This window comes from Gnatocerus cornutus, chromosome 2, assembly GCF_029298725.1.
Source record: "Gnatocerus cornutus isolate USDA-ARS CGAHR chromosome 2, icGnaCorn1.1, whole genome shotgun sequence".
NCBI classification, from domain to species: domain Eukaryota; kingdom Metazoa; phylum Arthropoda; class Insecta; order Coleoptera; family Tenebrionidae; genus Gnatocerus; species Gnatocerus cornutus.
In genome coordinates this window covers 21,028,004-21,051,821 of record NC_142234.1, presented here as the reverse complement: position 1 = coordinate 21,051,821, position 23,818 = coordinate 21,028,004, and the positions used below count along the sequence as shown (strand labels likewise).

The 23,818-nt window shown below is 37.4% G+C and overlaps 3 protein-coding genes across 3 annotated transcripts; all 3 read right to left on the bottom strand.

Annotated features, from left to right (window-relative positions):
- Positions 1–280: 280 nt before the first annotated feature.
- LOC148180018 (uncharacterized) lies at positions 281–7,958 on the bottom strand. Its single transcript, XM_088029611.1, has 23 exons — positions 7,896–7,958; positions 7,692–7,858; positions 7,518–7,648; positions 7,330–7,472; positions 6,888–7,282; positions 6,410–6,843; positions 5,985–6,361; positions 5,738–5,940; positions 5,524–5,692; positions 5,244–5,474; positions 4,867–5,193; positions 4,569–4,820; positions 4,310–4,525; positions 4,120–4,260; positions 3,930–4,075; positions 3,396–3,884; positions 3,172–3,352; positions 2,977–3,123; positions 2,416–2,624; positions 2,027–2,370; positions 1,756–1,982; positions 424–1,711; positions 281–339 (listed from the first exon to the last, which is right to left on the bottom strand). The coding sequence occupies exons 1-23, from the start codon at positions 7,956–7,958 to the stop codon at positions 281–283; spliced, it is 6,339 nt and encodes a 2,112-aa protein (XP_087885737.1).
- Positions 7,959–9,038: 1,080 nt separating this feature from the next.
- LOC148180017 (uncharacterized) lies at positions 9,039–15,987 on the bottom strand. Its single transcript, XM_088030382.1, has 6 exons — positions 15,677–15,987; positions 10,815–11,376; positions 10,538–10,768; positions 10,262–10,483; positions 10,001–10,214; positions 9,039–9,957 (listed from the first exon to the last, which is right to left on the bottom strand). Exons 1-6 carry the CDS (start codon positions 15,985–15,987, stop codon positions 9,455–9,457), a joined length of 2,043 nt encoding a protein of 680 aa, XP_087886508.1. The 3' UTR covers positions 9,039–9,454.
- Positions 15,988–16,012: 25 nt separating this feature from the next.
- On the bottom strand, positions 16,013–16,353 carry LOC148180016 (uncharacterized). The gene has a single exon (XM_088030384.1). It carries the CDS (start codon positions 16,322–16,324, stop codon positions 16,013–16,015), a length of 312 nt encoding a protein of 103 aa, XP_087886510.1. The 5' UTR covers positions 16,325–16,353.
- Positions 16,354–23,818: the final 7,465 nt, after the last annotated feature.

Sequence of the window (23,818 nt, the reverse complement as noted above, 5' to 3'; positions counted from 1 at the left end):
CGCAATATATGTTTCTAAGCTTGTTGAATAACCTTTAAATGCTAAAATATGCTTATTTTTGCAAGATTTCCAAGAGAAAATGAGAACTTACCGTTGACGATTTTTTGATGCTTTGAAGTTAGGGACACCAATGGCACCAACTTAACACAAAAAAGTCGCTTATAAAAAATTAGCGCAAGTTCGGCACTGTGGTTAACTCTTCAGTATCAATGTTGACGAAGATATCAAGTTTCTTGACGATTATTATTATAAGATGCCGTGGAAGCATGAATTATAGCTTTTAACACGTGATGGCAACAGGGACTTTGTATTCCATGGTTGGCAGTAGTTTTTTATAAACTACTTCAAGTTAGTTTTTCAGCGGGAAAAAAATTTAAATATTCAAAACTCAAAATAATTTATTCTAAAGCATGTATTACCAACTATCCAATATATTCTCAACTAAAGATAAACGCAACATCATTAACTTCAATCGAAGACCAGCGTTGTGTAAAATTGCGATTTTCTGAAGTGCCACTTGACTACAGAATACGGATTTTGAGTCATATTCAAAATCGCTTTCAATTTCCTCTTTGCCAAACATTTCTTCGACAAATTCGGCGATTTGATCGATTCTATCTTCATCAACTAACTGGACTCTTTCACCCTCAAGGTGTCCTTTGAAAAATAAATCTAAATCGTCGTCCACGAAAGTTTTTAGGACAAAGGATCGGCACACTCTTATCATTAAATCGATTTCGTACTCTGTAAGCTGTGATTTTTGTTCCGATGACTGGTTTATATTACGAACGATGCAGGAAACTATAAATCCCATTGATTCAACTCTGCTTTGTTGAATTCCCAAACAGTTTGCGTACCGAAATTCATCAGCTTTTGGTGTAATTGGAGAGTATGTTTGATCTCCTCCTCTTAGTCGATGTATTTTCGCCCGTAGCAATTTTGGGAGGTAAAATAATTGTTCTGTTAGGTAATCAGAGACTGTGTAGCTGTCTGGTTGGACAGACAACTCGAGTTTCGCTTTGGTGTACGCCATAATAATAACAGTAATATAAACCAGAAGGATGACCTGCATGAGCATCAAATAACTGGCGAAATAATAATATGATAACTTCACATTTAAATAGTCTGTTAAGTCGAACTGATCGGGTTTTAGCGATAGTTGGATTAGCGTCGCAACAATTTTCATAAATGTCGACAATTCCGGATGTTCATTCCCGTAGATCAAAACCCCCGACAAACCAAAAGCTGTTAGAATGACCCCAAACGCAAACGTTACAGAAAACAACGGAAATGCGGCCATCGTCAACGTTTTTTCCAAAATCCGAAAGAACACTCCAAATCTGAGAAACTTCCACAGGCGTACTGTGGCCACACAAACTAGAATTCCTCCAAAATAAGTTAACAGTTCTTCGACGGTATACAAATCAGAGTAGGAAACATATTCGTCGTTATTTGTAGCCTCCAGAGCCACCAAGTACTTGTTGATCATGTTCATTCTGTAGGCAAACATGCTGATGTTGACGAGAGTCATGCTGATAATGAGCATGTCAATCAACAGCCAAGTTCTCTTATAGAAATCTGTGATGTTCTTGACTATGTCTATCATGAGTTTTAGAGTGAGCATCACAACCCAGAAGATATAAATGCAGAAGAAGGCGATGGTCATCATTTCCATTTCGTTCTCGACCATCAGCATTCGGACCACGTTTACCTGCAACGAATTTAGTTTCTAATGATTCTGCATGTGATACTAACGTTGTCGTATTGACTGCTGTATCCAGCGGCACTCTGCTCATACTCTAAGTTAACACTAATAAAAACGTTGTAATTCACGTTGTAGATCAAAAACTCGAGAAACAGAGCTCTGGTCTGACGATCCAGCCATTGGTAACTCATCAGTTCCTTCAGAGACTTCATGCTGGTTTCTTTAGAGCGCCCCAAATAAGCCACGTAACCGCCCCCAGAGTACGTATAAAATTTCCCTACAAACAACTCAAAAACTGCTCTTTTAGGTAAAACCACGCACCTGACACAAATGTTGTATCAGTGTCGTCATCCTCCAAGTAATGCCAGATCGATTTAAATTTGTTATACATAAAAGTTTCTTCAAACTCGCTCCATCGAGGGCCAAAAACGCCGTACTCAGCCACGGATCTTGAGAATTCCGGATTACACGTCACGTTTAAGAATTTCATGATTTCGGGGACAACACAAGAATCTTCGGTAACTCGTTGTTGGCGGATTCGAACCACCCCCATGAAATTGTTGTGGGTGTCCACCATCAGTCCGGGGACGTTGAGGGAGTAGCCCTCGTACCATGCCGTAGGGTGAATAATAGGAATCAAGGTTTGATTTATGTAAGTGGTTATCCTAGAAAAAAACGTTGAGGGGTAGATAAGTAGGAAGGTTACTCACCCCTGAATGTAGCCAACATCTGAGAATCCTAAAGTTCTCGTGTATTTTCCTTCCACCAAAGTTTTTATTTGTTCTCTACTGGTGGTCGTTAGAGTACTTCTGTTTGTTAAGATTACCAGATACAGGAGCAAATTGTAGATACCATACATAAAAATGTCTTCTAAGTCGTTGTAAATACCTTGGCGCAGATCCTCGATGATTCTTCTCCTCTGTTTCAAAGGCGTTATTAAAACCAAATAGGGTAAAACTACTAATAGTCGGCACGGCACATTCTAAATGATAATCCTACTTTTTGGGTACTTTAAGACACCCCTAAGAAGTATGACGACAGCTAAAAAAGAAATTAATTGTTTGCTAAGAAATTGCTTGCTATTTTCTTTTTTTTCGACCTGCAATGCGTATTTTTTGGGCCCTTTCTGACAACGTGTTATTCTAGGTTCTAGCTTTCCATTCTACTTTTTAATTAAATTTATAAACTAATAGTGTTAGTATTTGAAGTTGAGAAATCTGCTAATGGTGCCGATTATTGGTAGTTTTACCCTATGCGGGTCTTAAGCTCACGATTATCTGCATCTTTTCTAAAGGTTTGTACAAATGTAAGAGATACGGCCGAAATATCGAAGACTCATAAGATTGGTACAAATAATCCCGCTGAGTCTTAATCATTTTGAGAAACATTTCCTTCTTCTTCTCCGGTATAGAAATCGTCTGGAAAACTTCAATTAAACTAAAAGTGCGGACATGTTAGACTCGTACCAGTTTAAACTTGCAAATAAAAGTCTGTATTATGATAAACGCGTTCTCCAAAATCAACACATCAAACAAAATTGCAATGACTGAAGTGATCAACCATATCAAACTCTTATAGTACGGAACCCAAAACCCAAGAAAAACCAAAAAGATCGTTGTCGCAAATATCAAAACAGTTAAAATAATCCTAAAATTTAATAAACAAGTAGTTTACAACACCTTCAACTTACCAGCTAAACCACGCCAAGTTATATCTCTGCTTAAACTTCCGCTGAAACGCAAGAAATTCCAAGTTGGAAAACCGAAACATCCACGCGAGAATAATGTGCGGAATAAACGACAAAAAAGCGCACAAAAAGCAAATTTTGATGCTGTTATCTGGAAGGTACAACGCCCAGTGAATATCAAAGAGATCCCTTAAGACGAACGCTGGTAAAAACCCGAGCATAATAAGATTCAAAGAGAAAATCATCAAAATGTTCGAAAAAACCACCGTCAGACGTGCAAGAAACGAAAAGTTTTTCTCCGCGGCCCACAATTGCCAAGTGTGGAAATAATTGCAGATGCGAAACTTCGAAGTTATCTTTTTCGACACGACCAAGTCTTTGGGATTGACCACCAGGTAAGTCGTACCAGCGTGGATGTTGAATTCTGTTTTAATTTTGAAGTACCATTGCTCTTTGGTTTGCAAGTCGTAAATCACCATGTCTCTGCAGCCCCTGCAAATAACACCACTAAAAAGAAGGATGACCGTACGTAATTACCAGGAGGGACTTGGTCCGCTCCAGTCGCTCCACAGCTCGGCTTTGAGCATAACTCCCAGGGGCTTCGGGGTTGTTAACACAAACACGTCCTCGCATTGTCTTTGGAGCAAATACATTTTCGGGTCTGGATAGTTGAGGACGTGCGGCTGCAAAGAAGAATGAAGTTGAGTCAAATTCGACGAGTTTTTACGTCGCTGGTGGCTGAGGACCCCACAAGTCTTATTGTGATGCTTGAAGTAGTTCCTGCGTTACTTTTATCTTCGGTTCGGATGACTAACAGGTAGGCATACGTGTTCTCCTTTTTATTGTCGGCCAGGAAGTAGACAGGGTCCTGTGGGAATTAAAGGAGTTGGTATGTACTAAAAACAATGACTACTTACTTGGCGCGTGAAGGCTTTTGGTAACATCAGCAAACAAAACAACAAATACGTTACAGCTACTGTGATGAAAATAACCAAACAGGCCTTCAGTTTGAGCTCAACTTCCTCCGTTATCACTTCTTGGACCACCGATTTGGCGTTTTGTTGGTATCCAGCAACAAGAGAAAAATGTTTGCACAAACAAGAAACTGTCTTAGAAGTCGTTGCTAGTCCAGACTAAAACTGAGAGTAGTTTCATTGGTGCTTAACAAGAAGGTACCTTGCATGCTGGCTTCCAAGACCGTTGATCAACATCCCATTTAATACAGTGTGAAGTTTTAAACTGAACGTCGTAATACATCAACCCTGGATCCATAATAAGACTCCTTTTGTTCGGTAAAACCCCCAAGAAACCCCAGACAATATAATTTTTATAGTTGATAATCCGCATGTAGTTCGTCTTCCGACTATCAATCGACTGATTGTTCTCAAAATGAGCAATGGTGGGGAACTCGTGCCTGGAAATAATCGCCTGGAACCAAACATCAAGTTAAGCACCCACGCCTTGGAAAAAGTACATCAAACGCGTCGTACGGAGAAATGTTATAAAATTGAATATTCAGAACTGATCCTGGAGGAATAACAATTCTGTGCACTCGAATGTACGGATTCAGCTCTTTCCCACTCATTCCCGTGTAGTTTGTGGGCACAGTAACATTACTAGTGACGCTGGTCCGTTGAAAGTTCCTCTTTTCCTTCATTTTCAACAACAGAATCGCCGGATTCTTGAAATGTAGGAGCGGTTTCTTGAACTCGTCGTACCAAAACTCAAAGTTGATGATACTCGTCACTACACGAGTCTGTTTGTAGTTCCACCACATAATATCCTTCGACCAAAGAGTCATCTAGGGGATTTAATCAACCGGAGTGTTAAAACGTGTGGATTTATTAGTACCAGAACAAGAAACTTGTAAGTGCTGTTCTCGAAGTCCGACGAAGGAATCAAGAGATTTTCCATGAAGCCGATTGTGGTGTTCGCCAGTCGCTCACCGGTGTCTCTGATTACCAAAATCCCGGAAAACTGGCCGGTGGATTTCGCCACGTGACTCCCGAGATTCAAAGTCCGGGATAAAGCTTTTGCTTGCTTGGCGTGAGCGGCCAGGATGTTGTTCGTCACTTCGTTGAACTAAACCACACGAAATTCAAGCTTTTGGGGAGAAAATTTAAACACGTACGTTGTCTAGACGTTCTTTGTATTCGTCGAAGACGTCGTCGTAGTTCGGGTAGCCTTTAATAGTCTCTTTGTCCCCTGCTGGAAATGTGTCTACGGAGACGTTGTACGGAACGAAGTACAGCAAAGCGAAGTTTTCGTAAACGTTCGATTCCATGCATTTGGTGACAACTCTAAGAAAAAACTCTTGGTTACACTCTTGCGGCGAGTACGATTACCTTGCAACTGTTGAGAACTCAGTTTCAGAATTCACGAGTATTCTTGCCTTCAACTTTTCCCCGTATCGCCCGATCATTAGTTTACAGAGCGCCGAAGACAACTTCGCGAGATAAGGATCAGATTTCGTCAACATGTGATGGATGATAATTCTTGTGATGGCGCTGCTCACTGTGACCAACAGCAAGACGTCATCAGGTGGTGACTGCAACAAAACTGTACAACAAGTCGATACAACACCAAACTCACTTTCAACATGTCTTGGACGACAGTGTACGTCATGTTCTTAGCGAATTCGAAGGTTTCTTCAGTTGGTTCGTACTCTACAACCTCGTTAGCTAAGACAAGAAACATTTTTATTCCCTTTTCGCGGTCGTCAGGGTTGTCGCTTCCAAGAAGGGACGCGATGGAGGGCGCTCCTTTACTTTCGTTGAATTTCTTGTAAATTTCTTTGATCTCGTTTGATTTAGGGGGTGCGACTCTTTTAACATCAGCAGTAACTTCTAGGTATACAGGCAGTTCTCCACGTTTGGTCACGCGGACGCTAAAATTCTGCCCATGGGACCACGGCAAAAGAAAGGGGTAGTTGAACACGTCTGGGTAGTACCCGCTGACGACCACTTCTCCTGCAATAACCCGCGGGTAAAAACCATTTCAACCTTTCGAGTTCTTACTCAAATTCCTGTTGATTAGTACATCGAACAGATATTCTTCATCGGGTTTTGATACATTGCACGCCAACTTAAAGAACGTCTCTTGACTAAAACCAGTGGAGGGCGCAATTTCGCAACTGTTAACCGCCGGAGAAAGAGCGAATTTCAACGAAATGACTGATGATCCCGGAAGAGACTTTCCACGAATCACCGAGATAAAATATTCCTCTCCAGGTGTGAAGACGTCTTCTAAAACTGTCAGTTTCGGTCCTTTCGGTCCGAAACGAGTTTGCGTGTCGTAATTTAGTTCAAAACTGGAATTACTAACTGATTTCACCTCCCATTCGAGTTCTCCTTCTTTCAAATCAAAGCAGTTATTGTCACAAACGGCTCGAAACGCCGTAATTTGTTTAGCATCAGACAACAGCTTTTGCGGACGACAGTTTTCAACGCACCTACAAATAAAAACAGTTCTGAAAGTCACGAAAAAGTTTGTTACATTATTATGAGATCGACGGCGCCTTTCACCACGTCGATCTCTTGGGACGCTTGTTGCCAGACGCCGTAAGACAAGACTTCTAAAGTTATGTTAAATTTTCCGTAAGTCAGGACTTGTTGTTTGGGGATTATCAGTGTGATGTCCCTCGACATGACTTCCTTTCTGCAGAAACTTTGTACGATTTGTTGAGTGCAGCTCCAATGGAAAACCATCGTTTTTGTCTTGTTTTGTTGGATGTTGTCATTGCGTTCGATGGTTTCTGAAGCGTCTAAGCGAATCTCGGTGTCGGAAGGGACTTGTCTGTAAATTCCTCCACGCAGCATGATGAGTGCTGGCAGTGGTTGCACCATAAAGTAGCACTCCAGCGGGGGAAATTCATGCAGTTTCTTGGTATTCTACAATAAGAATGTAGAAAAATCGATCGGAATCGGAATAAACTTACGATTTTTACTGAAGATTTCATTTTAATTTGGTAAATGCCTGGTAGAATTGAGTATGGAGCAAAATACAACATGTGGCGGCGGTTAACGAATCCAGATACATCGAATTCTTTTGCTGAGGTCGTATGGGCGATATTACCCGTTGCTGCAATAATATTATTAGCTGATATATTTCCGCAAGGAACCTCACCAGGCCATTTTAATGCGGAAAACTCAAATTTATAAACATGTTTTTGGGTCGCTGCTGGAGTTATAATAGTGCTGAGAAAAAATCCCTGTCTACTGGTGAAGGTTTTCTTTTTGAATTCTTTCCCTGAGAAGCTAAAATCAAGGGTTATTCACTACTCAAAAATGGGGATTTTACCAGTTAGCAAGTTGAGGTCTTTCTGGGTCTTGATCTCCCGTTTTTAAATTAAGAGATGATAAGGCTTGGCGACTTGGGGCCCAAACGAGATCACAACTGTGTTGTTGAACTAGGCACAAAACCAAAAGGACTTTTGTCAGAATCATTACTAAAATAAAGATTTGAGACTTGAAATTAACGTTTTACTTAAAATAGCAACTGTACTTTGTCTCTTTGACTTTGTTTATTTAAAATGTCAGAAAAATCTTTTGGTCGGCATGGAAACATAACCTCTGTGGTGTGCTGATTTTATTGTAACAGTAGATTAAAAAAACAGTCTGAGGCGGAAGTCCTTTATTATTTTCTTTAAACGCTCCTAATTCGATTATTGATTGACGTACGTAAAAATTTAGTCCTATTTTGAATCCAGCGGTAAATTCTGCGTAAAATGAGCACCAATACTTTAAAATTACTCTATGAATAAGGGAGATATCGAGTCTGAATTAGAGACCGAAAGGCAGCTTCAATAATAAAAAAATAAAATTTCGAATTCGAACTATCAAAGATCGATTTCTAAGCTAAAAATTCGCGAGAAAAACGATTTCAAAAATTTTTTTTTTTATATTCGCATTATTTCCAGAGATATCGAGCAAAATCGCTTTCAAACCTGCAAAATTTTGGCCCTCTGGCGACCACCCAAAATTTTAAACGCTTCTAATTCAGTTATTTGTTGACGGACGAGAAAAATGATGATATTTTCGGATTCACCGCAAAATTCTGCGTAAAATGACGTAAAATACAGCTCAAATTTCTTCAACAAATAACGGAGATATCAGCCTTATTACATTTTCAAAGAGTGATTTTAGGGTAATTTTCAAGAAGCTGTTTCGAGGCGAAAACTGCGTTTAGTATTATTGACATTTATCAACTAGCCAAATTTTAGATCGATAGGTCAAGTAGATTACGAGGGGCGATCAAAAAACGAAAAATTGAGAATTTTTCATCGATTGAGTCGTAAAATTTTTTTGCTCAAAAAATTGACCATCGAATTTTTGACTTTTGAGGGTTGATTCTAAAGTAAAATGAGCCGAGAAAAACGATGGTGAAAACCGTTTCTGAAAATCTTTTTTAGTTTCGGAGATATTGAACTTTGAAAATTTTCCAACTCAAATTCAATATCCGAAATTTTGATCGCTTATAACTCACTTATTTCTAGACCGATCGTAGCGAATCTCACCTTTTTGGATTCTGCGTAAAATTCTGCGTAAAATGAGCACTAATACGTTAAGATTACTCCCTAAATAAGCGAAATATTGAGATTTCTACCAATAGTGCATCCGGGGTCAAGTTCAGAGGAAAACAATAGCAGAAGATAATAAAATATATTTTCAGTTATAAATACACACAATTTCCTATGAGTTTATTAACGTTTTGTGCTCGATCTGAAAGGTAGAAAAGTTAGTAATAAAATATTTACATCACTAGTGACTACAGGATGAAATTATCATTAAAACTAAAAATAAAAACGAATTAAAAGCTACTAAAATATTTCGATAAATCCATGGCACACATTATTGTCATATACTGATCTAAATAATAAATTGTACTCATCAATAAACATCAATACTTCACCATCTTTCCTTGTGCAACTTTCCCCCCTTCGTCGTTTTAATAAATTTCTGTTTTTTTTTCTACAAATGACTAGGAATAAGTTACTTGTGTCACAAACTACACCTAATGTTAAAAGGATATTAAAAGGCACTACAACACTCTTTGTATCCTATTCAGGGCTTCCTGTCATCCCTCACTTCTTCATTCGGTGGTTTCTCCGTCGACCTGTTCCCCAATTGTTGATTGAGTAAAATTTGATTTTGATTCGCCAGTTCTTCGACTCGACTCCTCAACTCCTCAACTTCTGAAGCTAATTTCGATAGTTGAGTCTCTTGCTTCGCGGGATCCCCCTTAGTCGCCACTTCCACCCTATACTGGTCATTCTGATGCAAATCCACCGGTTGATGCTGAGGTTTCGTCGTAGAATCATCTCTAGTCAGCGCATCAAAAATCGGTTTAACCTGATTACTGGGCTCTTGAATGTCGTGGCTGGCCGAAATCGCCGCTGGGAGAGAAGGAGTGGTTTCAGGGACGTACCCTAAGAACCCATTGGGTTTTTTAGTGACAGGTTGTTCGCTCAAAGGGGGGCAATGCGCTACGCCGTAGATGCGAGTGTGGTTGATCTCCATTGCCGACATAATTTCAGGGAGAGCAGCGTCGCACAAAATCGGATTATCTGGAAGAAATAATGAACCTTCGTCTCTCCAAAGTTAATTTACCTTGAAGATAGATCTTGAGGGTGTCCCAGGTACCCTCCTGCACCCCATGACCGATTTTGCAGCGAGTTCTGCTCACCAAATCTCTCCCTAACGCGACGATTTGGTTGTTAGAAAGATCAGCGTGGCACAAAACCGGAAGACCATGGAAGTCCCGTTCTAAAATCGTCAGATAATTGTGGCTAGCTCGCAACTCTTCGAGGCGTGGAAGGAAGGTCTACCAACAGTTTGTCAGAAAAGTCGCAATGAAAGAACAACACTTACTTTGCTGGTTTCCTCCAAAGTTGTGAGATAGTTGTGCGACACATCCAGAAGCCTCAACTGATCCAAACCGATCAAATCGTCCGGTGATATCTTCTTCAACTTGTTGAAGCTGAGATTCAGGCGCAACAAGTCGGGCAAGCCTGAGAGAGCGCCGTTGAGACTCTCAAGTTCGTTGTGGTCTAACTTCAGTTCAGTTAGTCTGATGTTCCACTCCACCATGTTCTGAAAGAAGAGAATTCGATTAATAATGAAGAAACAACTTCAGAGGACACTTACGGTGGCTGGTCCAATCACAGTTTTGATTTGGTTGAACGACAGATCGATACTCTTCAGTTCTTGCAGACCGACGATCTCCTGGAAGGAAAATTCAGTGAGTCGGTTCATGCTCACGTTCAAGAAGTTGAGCTTCTTCAGATTCAACAGAGAGTTGTTCAAAGACGCGATGTGGTTGTGTCCTAGCAGAAGAGACTCGAGGATCTCACTTTCAGCAAAGTCTTCTTTGGTTAACTGTAAAGTTAAGTTTAGTGTTGATTCTTTTACCAGTGCGACTTACTATGTTGATGTGGTTGTGCTCCAAGACCACCCGGACTAACTTCCTGCCTTTTCCTAAAGTTCCATCAAGGCTTTTAATGTGGTTGTATTGAAAAAACAAAGAATCTAAGTAAGGGAGAGATTTGAGCTGCTGGGGCAACTTCTCCAGTTTGTTGTTGGAGAAGTGGATCATCTTGAGCTTCTTCGCGTCTAAAGGCAGCTCCCCCTCGATGTCTGTGAGTTCGTTGGAGTTGGCAAACAACCAAATTAAATCAGAGAGATTGGTGAGAGTCTTGTTGAGCGTCTTCAGGTTGTTGCGCCCGAGATGCAATCTCTGGACTTTCCTCGGGAACGAATCCTCTTCCATTTCTTCGATCGAGTTCCCCGGGAGGACCAAACACTGCACCGGAAGCCCCTTAAAATTCGACTCTTTCAACTCCCGGATTTTGGTTCTTCCTAGATCGATGGTCCGGACCCCCGGCATCCTCTTCCAAAGGTGCTCTGGAACTTTCCCCAGAAAGTTGTCCGCGAGACTCAAGAATACCACCTTATGGAGCCCCTCGAACGTGTCCCCCGCCAGTTCCCTGCAACGGACATCGTTAATCTGATGTATCGGTGATTCGATTTCGTTTTTCTGACGAGGTCAACGGTACAGGCGATGGCGCCTACGAAGACGCGAGCGGCGCCTAGGTGTCCCTTTCCCGCCGAATGTGATATAGCGCGACTTCCGGCACATAGGAATGTGTGAAAAAGCGGTCTGGAAAAATTATCGAGCGTTGAAATCTCCGCAGACAGAGAGCTTTCTGTCTGGGCACGCGACGACGTCTTGTTTACCAACGAGCTTGGTCGTGATGGTTAATCAGAGTTTGGCGCCGCTGGTTCGCTTGATCGATGATGATGGATCGAGGGCATCGAGGTGTCGAGGCGGCAGGTCGCGGTTACGTAACCAACGAACCCGAAACGACGAGATGAAGAGGAAGAGGAATGATTTTTCAGTCGTGGAAATATTTTTTAATTCTTGCTAATAAACAATGATTAAAAAATAAACATAAAATGGAAGTCGATAAAAATGTTAATAAACTAAACGAAAATATCAGTGGAGAAAAACTAAAAGTAAAATGGCTGAGGCAGAGGGCGGAACCGACAATAATAATAAACTAGCGATGTCACAATGACAACCAAGCGGGACAAGAAGGAAGGGCAGACCTTGGCAAAAGAGATAAAACAAAATGGTCTCGAAGGTTTGAATTCGATATGCCAATAATAGCACAAACTAGGAAAAAATAAAAAGATTAAAAAAAGTGGCGTGTTGATTGGTAAATTTAACAGTCTTAAACTTCTGGGTGGTCAAAGATTATTATTAATATACTCCAATATTTAGCCTTAAAAATTTGAAAATGAAAATTAGCTATCCGAAACTTTGAACGTCCATAACTCAGTTAATTGTTGTCGGATGTAAATGTTGAGTCCAGATTTAGAATCTATGTAAAATTCTGCGTAAAATGAGCACGTTAAGATTGCTTCATTAATAAGCGAGATAGCGATCTAGCCTGAATTAGAGTCTGAAAGACAGCTAACTTCTGCATTGAAAAAATAAAAATTTTGAATTGGAACTATCTAAGATCGATTTCTAAGGTTAAAATAGTAAAAAAACGATTTCGAAAACGGTTGTTTCAATTTTGCTTTAATTCCAGAGATACCGAGCAAAATCGTTTTCGAACCTCCAACATTTTGGTCCTCTGGCGACAACTCGAAATTTCAAACGCCTCTAACTCAGTTATTTGTTGACTGACGAGAAAAACAAAAGTAGTTTTGGATTCAGCGCGAAATTCTGCGGAAAATGAGCCCATACAGCTCAAATTTTCTAAAAAAAATAACCGAGATATCGACCGAATTACATTTTCAGAAGGTCAATTTCAAGACGCTGTTTCGGGATGAAAACTTCGTTAAATATTATTGAATGATATATCAATCGAAAAAGGAGCTCGTGATCTATCAACTGGCCAAATCTCAGATCGACAGGGCAAGTAGTTTACGAGGGGCGATCAAAAAAACAAAAAATTGAAAAGTTTTCATCGATTGAGTCGCAAAATTTTTTTGCCCAAAAAATCGACCAGCAATTTTTCGACTTTTGAGGGCGGATTCTAAAGTAAAATTAGCCTAGAAAAACGATGGTAAAAACCGTTTCTCAAAATCTTTTTTAGTTTTGGAGATATCGAACTTTGAAAATTTTCCAAATCAAAAACCAATATCCGAAACTTTGATCGCTCATAACTCAGTTATTTTAACACCGATCTTAACGAATCTCACCTTTTTGGATTCTGCGTGAAATTCTGCGTAAAATGAGCACTAATACTTTAAGATTGCCTTATTAATAAGCGAGATAGCGATCGAGTCAGAAATAGAGACTGAACGACAGCAACTTCTACATTAAAAAAATGAAAATTTTGAATTCGAACTATCTAAAAGCAATTTGTAAGGTAAAAAATTGCGAGAAAAACAATTTCGAAAACGGTTGTTTTATATTCGCTTTAATTCCGGAGATACCGAGCAAAATCGTTTTCGAACCTCCAAAATTTTGGGTCTCTGGCGACCACCCGAAATTTCAAACGCCTCTAACTCAGTTATTTGTTGACTGACGAGAAATACAAAGGTGGTTTTGAATTCAGCGCGAAATTCTGCATAAAATAAGGCCATGTAGCTCAAATTTCCTAACCAAATAACCGAGACATCGATCGAATTACATTTTCAGAGCGTAATTTTAGGGTCATTTTCAAGACGCTGTTTCGGGATGAAAACTTTGTTAAGTATTATTGAATGATATATCAAACGAAAAAGGAGCTCGTGATCTATCAACTGGCCAAATCTCAGATCGACAGGGCAAGTAGTTTACGAGGGGCGATCAAAAAAACAAAAAATTGAAAATTTTTCATCGATTGAGTCGCAAAATTTTTTTGCCCAAAAAATCGACCAGCAATTTTTCGACTTTTGAGGGCGGATTCTAAAGTAAAATTAGCCTAGAAATACGATGGTGAAAACCGTTTCTCTAAATCTTTTCTAGTTTCGGAGATATCGAGCTTTGAAAATTTTCCAAAATCCAATATCCGAAACTTTGACCGTTCATAACTCAGTTATTTCTAGACCGATCTTAACGAGTCTTACCTTTTTGGATTTTACGTGAAATTCTGCGTAAAATGAGCTCAATTTTACTTTAAAAATAAGCAAAATATCGACCACAGAAATTTGATAACTCTCAAAGTGAACATTTGCAACCTAAACCGACTGTAATTATTTCGCATTTCGAGCAAGATTGACCTGATTTACCACGATGCTTAATAAAAAAGAAAACTTTCATTGCACTAAAGAAAAACAACATCTCAACTCGTGAAAATCACTTAAAAAACATCCGCAGCAACAATGTTGCTAAGAAAATAAGAAGCTTTCGTAGCACCATGCAATTAATCTCAGATAATTCATTGGCCGCAATCTCCCATCACGCTATTAATTTTTCCCCGCAATTCATGGCATCGCCATTGCGAGCACGTTCTTTTAAAAATTTATCTGATCAAATGGTCTAATAGCTAACGGCGCCAAGATCACTGGAAACGTACCGACCATCATTCTACATGTAACGATTTCTGGACCAAATTGCCAAGTTTAAACACTCGCAATAGTAAAATTGCCTCCATTTTCGGTTTTATTAACAAAACTTTCGATTTGTTATTGTCATCAAGCCCAAACAGGTGGTTGCAGCGTCAAATTGATTCGACATTTGCCTATTAACCCAGTTAACCTCTTATTTGCATTAATGCGATGACAGATTTATGAATCGGAACGGAATGAATACGTCAATTGCTCGTAAATAATAAACCAGCGTGATTGATGAATAGAAAAAATGAGTAAAACGAGCCGGAAATGATCACATTCAAACCACTGACGCCGTTTTCTCGTACTACACCAAAACGGAAAACGCTAATTGGACTCAATTCGGACAGAACGTGATCGCTTGCGACGCTAAATTAATTCACAGAAGCAAATTTGCTAATATTTTTGGGAATTTGACAACCTTCAACTTTGCTCGAAGGAGTTTTCATTCATTCAATGCGACAAAGGGGGAGCTAGCCAGTGCATGGATGTTATTAAACAGCAATTCCGGGAAATTAATTTAACAGTGATAATTATCGAACGAATAAATCAAGTAGGCGACGCTGTTATAACGTGTAATTGATAAATGTGAGGGTCGAAGGTTATCTACATACTTTGACTGTCATTTGTCACTACGTCTATTTGTCATTAGAATGTCAGGAGACACCTTTTGAAGGGTTTTTCTGACCACTCTGTATCTTTTAATGGGTGCGTGCAGGAAAATTTAAAGGGTCTGGAAAGGTAATCCGTATTTAAAGGCGATAAGCTGGAGATAAGGAATTAACAACCAATTAATTCTATAACGAATATTAAAATAGATTTTCGAAAAAGTTTTCTTCAAATTTAAAATTCGTGACTTGAAGAGATGTTAAGGACGCTGTTGAAATTCAAGTCAAGTTATTTTTAAATGTCCTATAAGCCAAATTAAAAATTCCACGCCATTTTTTACGATTAACTAGTTTAGATAAAAATTAATAAAAGTTATCAATTTAAGTTTTGAAAGTGGCGGTCGGTGGTTTGCGAAACATTTAATTAAATCGTAGCGAAAGAAAGTTATCACTTGGAGGAATGACGAAGGTTTTCTCGAGTTGAAATAATTCCAGCAAGAAAACGTATCTAATCAAAAACTCCTCGTCTTCGCGCTTATCATGTTTGTGTTTAGAAGTCTGTCATCCGATAAACGAAGAAATTGTCCGAAGGTTTGGGATCTTTCACCACGTAAAATACAAAAAATCTCACCCCAAATTATCATGATTGAGCTTCAAGTTCTCGATGGTCATGTTGAGTTCTTTGAAACTCCTGAAGGAGAGATCGTCCAGCTTGCTGAAGGAGAGATTTAACGACACTCTATCCTCCGGAGCGAAGTGCCCTTTGAGCAGCTTCACCACTTGGTCGTACGACGTCATTTTATCGCACCGTATCGTGGTGAGTTTGGTGCTGTCCATCCTACAGGTGCATGGGGCGATCTCCTTCCACATGGGACAATGCGGGATCCCCATGGACAGCCCCAGAATGGAGAGAAGAAGGGCCGACATTTTTGAAACTAGCATCAGAGATCACCGGACGCGGATGCCCTTACGCGGAAGTTGTAGGGCTGTCGGTGTTTGCTTGGTGGCGGTCAATGTGTGACTGAGTGACAGTGGCGCCTAAATTTTCTTGAGTGGTTTGCGGCGTGTGGTGCCACTGCTGGCCATAGGCGCCGATTATGGAGCAATTGAGGGGATCGCCGGATGGTTTTTCTTGGGTTTCTCGGCACGAGACGCGCAATTCGTGGGAAACTCGCTCTTGAGACTCGCAGGTTTCAGGGAAGAGGTGAGGATGCGGGCGCTGAAGAGCGGTTTTGGTTGATTTCGACGCGCCGCCTCTGGCGGCAATCATATATCTCATCGGTGTCCCCGGGGTACGTGTGTGCAACAACAAACTCCACCAGATAATTGGACGCGAGCGGTCCACCAGTTGCTGGCATTCTTCGTGCTGCGGGGAGATTTACGGCGCCGACAGACCACTTCCTCATTTAGAGCGGCGCCGAGTGGAAGAATGTACGAAATTTCTTAGGGATGTGGTGGTACTCTAGTGGTGAAAGTCCGGTGCTAATTGTTGACTTTAGATCAGGTTTGTACCGAATTTTCTTATCTGGAAAGCTAGACGTAAATAATGGACGGGCTATTTTCGGTCGTTGTGTGGCGTCCCCAAATTTTTACTATTTTTCAATACGGCTATTTTTAAGATTGATCTGCTAAAATCATAACGGTAAATTTCATTTTCGAAGCAACTATGCATGAGTCTCACTGGTCTCACTTCTGGGTGGGTAAAGTTTGGGGTTTGGGCTGATCGAGGGTCAGAACATAAAATAGTAAATAATCCAAAGTTTATTGAAAGTTCTTTGCACAAATATTCCACAAACAAAGAGAGGATCATATTTTTGAACTCAAATGATGTCTTTTTTAAATAAAAATTTACCTACATAATAAGGAAAATGAGTTTCAGGTGTGTGATCAAGAGGAATTTGAAATAGTAATAAAACTGATAAAAAACAAATAACACACTGTGGCAGAAAATTAACACAAAATTTTAAAATTTAATTTTCCATTAACAATTTTTTTTTTCCGATTTGGTCTCTAATACTTGATTGTTTATTAAAGCAATTTTCACAATTTAAAATCAAAACTGTTCCAAAAAATTCACTCAAAAAATTGCATAAAACAAAAGTCAGGATGGCTGTTTTACCTCCAGTTTTGACAGTTGGCCTTAGACACAGTGTTTTATTTCCTCGAATATTGACGACAATCAGTATTCTTCGTGGCTAACAGCCAATTAAATTTCTAATTTCTTTATAAGCGATTTTTTCCACATTTGTGTTAAATCAGTAAAAGAAAACTGTTAGTTCTAAAAGAATTGCAGAATGCTGCTGCATCAGTTAATTTTGCATTAATTTTGGAGGGCAGTGTTTAATGAAAAAAGAATGCAAGAAAAAATAAAGACATACAACACAAAAAAAAATACGTACAAAAAAAAACATAAAAAGTTTGCTAAAACAAAAACAAAAAATCCCACTAAAGCCATTTCTTTACCATTTCGTAAATTTGGTAATTTTATAGCAACAGCTCTGAAATTTCAGGAAATTACTTGTTTTTAATCGTATATTAATTCTGCCAAATTGCAAAATTGTTAATCAAAAAACATAAATTTTATGAATTTTTATTTTCAAGGCGAAGCCTAAATATGAGATAACCCTCGGCAAAATTCGTAATTTTGGTAGTTTTAGTGCAACAGCTATGAAATTTCAGGAAATTATTAGTTTTTTATCGTATATTAAGTCTGCTAAATTGCAAAATTGTAAATTAAAAAACATAAATTTTAGAAATTTTTATTTTCAAGGCGAAGCCGATATATGAGAAAACCCTCGGCAAAATTCGTAATTTTGGTAATTTTAGTCCAACGGTTATGAAATTTCAGGAAATTATTAGGTTTTTATCGTATATTAAGTCTGCTAAATTGCAACATTGTAAATCAAAAAACATAACTTTTAGAAATTTTTATTTTCCAAGCGAAGCCGAAATATGAGAAAACCCTCGGCAAAATTCGTAATTTTGGTAATTTTAGTGCAACAGCTATGAAATTTCAGGAAATTATTAGTTTTTTATCGTATATTAAGTCTGCTAAATTGCAACATTGTAAATCTAAAAACATAACTTTTAGAAATTTTTATTTTCAAGGCGAAACCGAAATATGAAAAATCTTTCCCTAAAATTCGTAATTTTGGTAATTCTAGTGGAACAGCTATGAAATTTTAGGAAATTGTTAGTTTTTTATCGTATATTAAGTCTGCCAAATTGCTACATTGTAAATCAAAAAACATAAATTTTAGAAATTTTTATTTTCAAAGCGAAGCCGAAATATGAGAAAACCCTCGGCAAAATTCGTAATTTTGGTAATTTTAGTGCAACAGCTATGAAATTTCAGGAAATTATTAGGTTTTTATCGTATATTAAGTCTGCTAAATTGCAACATTGTAAATCAAAAAACATAACTTTTAGAAATTTTTATTTTCAAGGCGAAACCGAAATATGAGAAATCTTTCCCTAAAATTCGTAATTTTGGTAATTCTAGTGGAACAGCTATGAAATTTTAGGAAATTGTTAGTTTTTTATCGTATATTAAGTCTTCCAAATTGCAACATTGTAAATCAAAAAACATAAATTTTAGAAATTTTTATTTTCAAAGTGAAGCCGAAATATGAGAAAACCCTCGGCAAAATTCGTAATTTTGGTAGTTTTAGTGCAACAGCTATGAAATTTCAGGAAATTATTAGTTTTTTATCGTATATTAAGTCTGCTAAATTGCAACATTGTAAATCAAAAAACATAACTTTTAGAAATTTTTATTTTCAAGGCGAAACCGAAATATGAGAAATCTTTCCCTAAAATTCGTAATTTTGGTAATTCTAGTGGAACAGCTATGAAATTTTAGGAAATTGTTAGTTTTTTATCGTATATTAAGTCTTCCAAATTGCAACATTGTAAATCAAAAAACATAAATTTTAGAAATTTTTATTTTCAAAGTGAAGCCGAAATATGAGAAAACCCTCGGCAAAATTCGTAATTTTGGTAGTTTTAGTGCGACAGCTATGAAATTTCAGGAAATTATTAGTTTTTTATCGTATATTAAGTCTGCTAAATTGCAACATTGTAAATCTAAAAACATAAACTTTTAGAAATTTTTATTTTCCAAGCGAAGCCGAAATATGAGAAAACCCTCGGCAAAATTCGTAATTTTGGTAATTTTAGTGCAACAGCTATGAAATTTCAGGAAATTATTAGTTTTTTATCGTATATTAAGTCTGCTAAATTGCAACATTGTAAATCTAAAAACATAACTTTTAGAAATTTTTATTTTCAAGGCGAAACCGAAATATGAGAAATCTTTCCCTAAAATTCGTAATTTTGGTAATTCTAGTGGAACAGCTATGAAATTTTAGGAAATTGTTAGTTTTTTATCGTATATTAAGTCTGCCAAATTGCAACATTGTAAATCAAAAAACATAAATTTTAGAAATTTTTATTTTCAAAGCGAAGCCGAAATATGAGAAAACCCTCGGCAAAATTCGTAATTTTGGTAGTTTTAGTGCAACAGCTATGAAATTTCAGGAAATTATTAGTTTTTTATCGTATATTAAGTCTGCTAAATTGCAAAATTGTAAATTAAAAAACATAAATTTTAGAAATTTTTATTTTCAAGGCGAAGCCGATATATGAGAAAACCCTCGGCAAAATTCGTAATTTTGGTAATTTTAGTCCAACGGTTATGAAATTTCAGGAAATTATTAGGTTTTTATCGTATATTAAGTCTGCTAAATTGCAACATTGTAAATCAAAAAACATAACTTTTAAAAATTTTTATTTTCAAGGCGAAACCGAAATATGAGAAATCTTTCCCTAAAATTCGTAATTTTGGTAATTCTAGTGGAACAGCTATGAAATTTTAGGAAATTGTTAGTTTTTTATCGTATATTAAGTCTGCCAAATTGCAACATTGTAAATCAAAAAACATAAATTTTAGAAATTTTTATTTTCAAAGCGAAGCCGAAATATGAGAAAACCCTCGGCAAAATTCGTAATTTTGGTAATTTTAGTGCAACAGCTATGAAATTTCAGAAAATTATTAGTTTTTTATCGTATATTAAGTCTGCTAAATTGCAACATTGTAAATCAAAAAACATAACTTTTAAAAAAATTTATTTTCAAGGCGAAACCGAAATATGAGAAATCTTTCCCTAAAATTCGTAATTTTGGTAATTCTAGTGGAACAGCTATGAAATTTCAGGAAATTATTAGTTTTTTATCGTATATTAAGTCTGCCAAATTGCAACATTGTAAATCAAAAAACATAAATTTTAGAAATTTTTATTTTCAAAGCGAAGCCGAAATATGAGAAAACCCTCGGCAAAATTCGTAATTTTGGTAATATTAGTGCAACAGCCAAGAAATTTCAGGAGGTTTTTTCACTAAGGGTTGTTTTTGCTTGAGGCTAAAAAAAAGACAGACCATTCCGAAATCGCTAAAATTTCAAAAGTTTAAACAAAATTACTGTCTAAATTGACTTTTTTGCGCCAGTTGGTTTGTTTTGAAAATGTGTAGCGTTGTTACTAAGTCAAATTACCAAGATATAAATCTCTTAAGGTAGCGTCACTACAATTTTTTGTGCTGTTTCAAACAAAAAAAAAACGCATTTCAAAATACCTCTTTTCGTTTTCGTACTACATATTTTGATCAAACTTTTACATTAAAACGCCTTATCTTCAAATATGGAGAGTTCAACCTTAAGTCTTCTTTTTGGAGCAAAACGAGCATTATCTAATGACTCTCTTTTTCCAAAAAGAGCGATAAATTAAGATCTTCCTCAACTTAATCGCTTTTAAATTTCGCGTTTATCTCTGCACTTCGTCCCAACATTGTAAGCTCGCTTTGTTTAATTTTCTGCCAATGATAATCTCTAATCATTTTCTAGTATCATTACACGACTTCTAATCACTGCTAAACAGACGCTAAACGCTCTTATCGGTGTCGTGTTTTTATACAAATCACCCCAAACGATCAACTTTATCATTCGTAAACAATTCTTCAGAGTCCAGTAAATTTGCGTAAATACATTGCTCTGGCTACATTACAAGAATCGTAAACATAATGTCACATCACGACATCGTACTACTCATTAAACAGACTTATTATCGGTGGCGCTTCACATTTCGAGTTAAATTTACAACGCGAGCACACGCCACGTCAAATTTCTTACATTCTCATAGCGGCCTTAAAATATTAGGAATTTTTGACGTCGACGATCGTAAACATGCACGAAAAGCAATGATAATCGCACTGGAATTCTACTTATTCACGAAATAAATTTTATGGCTTGACGCGATTTTATTCAACTTTATCTATTAATAGGTGGGATGCTTACTCGGACACAAATATTTGACATAATTATACTTGATTCTGAAAGAACAAGAGGAATATTAAGGAAACCTCGAGCTCTTTTTGACGTTTTTTCTTGGCATGCGAATGCTGCTAAAACTACAAAGAGTTATCGCTTTTTAAAGACGGATGGGAGGGCGCATCCACCATTTTAGCACCACCTTTTCAAGTTTTACGTCGTAACTAATTACATGGGGCCTTGAAATTTTTATTTATGTTGGTAGCTCTGCAGTTGGTTCAAGTTGCAAGTGTCCACTGTGACAGTTATTTCGTTATTGAAGGTTGGCAGCTTGATGAATTAACTTTGGCATTATTATTTCCCCAGAATTTGACATTTGACAATTTTGACATGAAAATTTCCCACACATTACATTGACAGAACTGACACGATCGGCTTTTGTACCCCAAAACCTTAATCACATAATACCGCCATTGCAACATTCAACAGGAACGAATTGCACGATAAAAATTTGAAATTTGCAACCTTAACCCACTGTAGAGACTTTTGATTTTGATATTTCAGAATACAGTAGGTTGCAATAAGTGTGTACTTTGACAGTTATTTTAAGAGGGCTGTACACTTGGAATATTTTGTACGACCAGTAGGGATTTTTGTGGATTTTTTAGGGAATTTGTTCAAATGAGTGAAATTTTATGAAATCTATTAGAATTTTTGACAAATCTGTTGAATTTATTTTGTGATTTAATAGAATTTGATGGGATTAGTTTGACATTTTACCCAAATTTTGACAGATCTTGATATCTGTCATTTACGTTTTACAGTTGGCACCCCAAGGCCGCAAATTTTGGAATTAATTTTTTTCTTACCGTTGTTAAATAGCGATGAGAAAAATTAGGTCTCTAATTAGTTAAATTGCCAAATGTCAAATTTTGGGGAAACAATAATCCAATCTTGTCATGTTGAAATTTCCACAGTTAATTCACCAAGATTCCAACATTAATTAAAGAAATAACTGTCAAAGTGAACACTTGTAACCAAAACTGACTTTGTGTCCACTTGATAAAAAGTTTAGTCAAGTTTAGTAAGTTTAGACTTGTCAAAATTGACAGTTATTTTCAAATACAAATGTAACTCCTGAATTTTTGTCTCAAATATCTAGACGATTCACTGTAAAACAACAAGGTCGTTTTTGACAGGTCTGTGCGGATATATTCATATCACACTAGTGACTTTTACTTTCGGAAATGGATGTACCAAAACATGAACCTTCTAAATATGTGGCATACGTCACTTTTTATGAGGTTGTGGAAAAATGACATTTAGAATAGATAAGAAATGAACTATTGTCGAAACTTATGATTTCTTTCTAATGATGAAAGGTCGTAGGAAAAATAGTGTACATAACTCGTCGGAAAGTGTCTTTCTTGCACTCGTGTAATATGTGCACTCGGCTGGCGCCTCGTGCATCTACTTTTACACTCGTGCGAAATTGGTCACTTTCCGTACTTGTTATGTAAATATCTATTGTCGTGGAGTGTTCAAAATTCAAATCTAAATTGAACTCACTGCAAAATGTCACCAAAAATTTATAGCCAGGTTCACACCAAACAATTACAATTTTATTTTGTTCCTTTTCAACTTGTGTCGAAATCGTTTGAAATTTAATTGAAATTGATTTGAATTGACGACAAAAATGGAATTTATGGAATTTTCCGGAGTTAATTGCATTTTTGTGAATTTTTTAGGTAGTGAAATTCGTGTTATTATTTAAAATTGGAGTTTTGATGAATAAACTTTGGAAATGTTGAGATAGCAAGGTTGGCTTCATTGTCTCTCCGGAATTTGACATTTGTTAATTTTGAAATAAAAATTGTTGTGTTAAAAGTTAGTGCGAGCCCAAATTAATCTTTTCCCACCTAAACCAACTGTAATTACGTCATTTCATCAAAGTCTCCATTGCTGCCAACATATTTGCACATCTCAGGCCTCTGCCTCGTTGTTATTTTCCTTTCCTGAGCTGTGACCTCACGATATCATCAGAATCCCGCAGAGATTTCTCTTGTGGACAAGCCTGAGGATTTTTTCTTCTTTTTTCGAGTTATTTTTGGAAGGTAATCTGTCAGCGGTGCAAAGTAATGTCCGCTTTGCAATGCTTCTTGTTTGGTGTATGCAGGACCAGTGACCTAGGTCAGTGGCACTCGAGGCCGTTTGCAGCGCAGCATAATTCTGCCTAACCGGTCCCAAATATGCATAAAAAAGTGTCGCGCATCACAGCTCATAAATAATGTTTTAATATGGAACGTGTTCGAAATTCCAAAAATTCCAAATCAACAACCGACCAGATAAATATAATAACATGTTACCAAATTTATAAGCCGTTTGTTTATTTTTAGGCTGTTGAGACCCACGCAATTTGTGTGTCCCCTTCGGTGTAACTCTGGAGTTTGG

Excerpts from the sequence above, each read along its gene's own strand:
- LOC148180017 (XM_088030382.1), bottom strand. The coding sequence starts at position 15,987 with ATGCTAGTTTCAAAAATGTCGGCCCTTCTTCTCTCCATTCTGGGGCTG. Across the intron at positions 10,769-10,814 it reads AGCACAACCACATCAACATA|TTAACCAAAGAAGACTTTGC; the intron begins GTAAGTCGCACT and ends TTAACTTTACAG. Across the intron at positions 10,484-10,537 it reads CTGTGATTGGACCAGCCACC|AACATGGTGGAGTGGAACAT; the intron begins GTAAGTGTCCTC and ends CTCTTCTTTCAG.
- LOC148180018 (XM_088029611.1), bottom strand. The coding sequence starts at position 7,958 with ATGTTTCCATGCCGACCAAAAGATTTTTCTGACATTTTAAATAAACAA. Across the intron at positions 7,859-7,895 it reads AACAAAGTCAAAGAGACAAA|TCTCAAATCTTTATTTTAGT; the intron begins GTACAGTTGCTA and ends GTTAATTTCAAG. Across the intron at positions 3,124-3,171 it reads TTATTTGCAAGTTTAAACTG|ACGATTTCTATACCGGAGAA; the intron begins GTACGAGTCTAA and ends GAAGTTTTCCAG.
- LOC148180016 (XM_088030384.1), bottom strand. The coding sequence starts at position 16,324 with ATGAGATATATGATTGCCGCCAGAGGCGGCGCGTCGAAATCAACCAAA.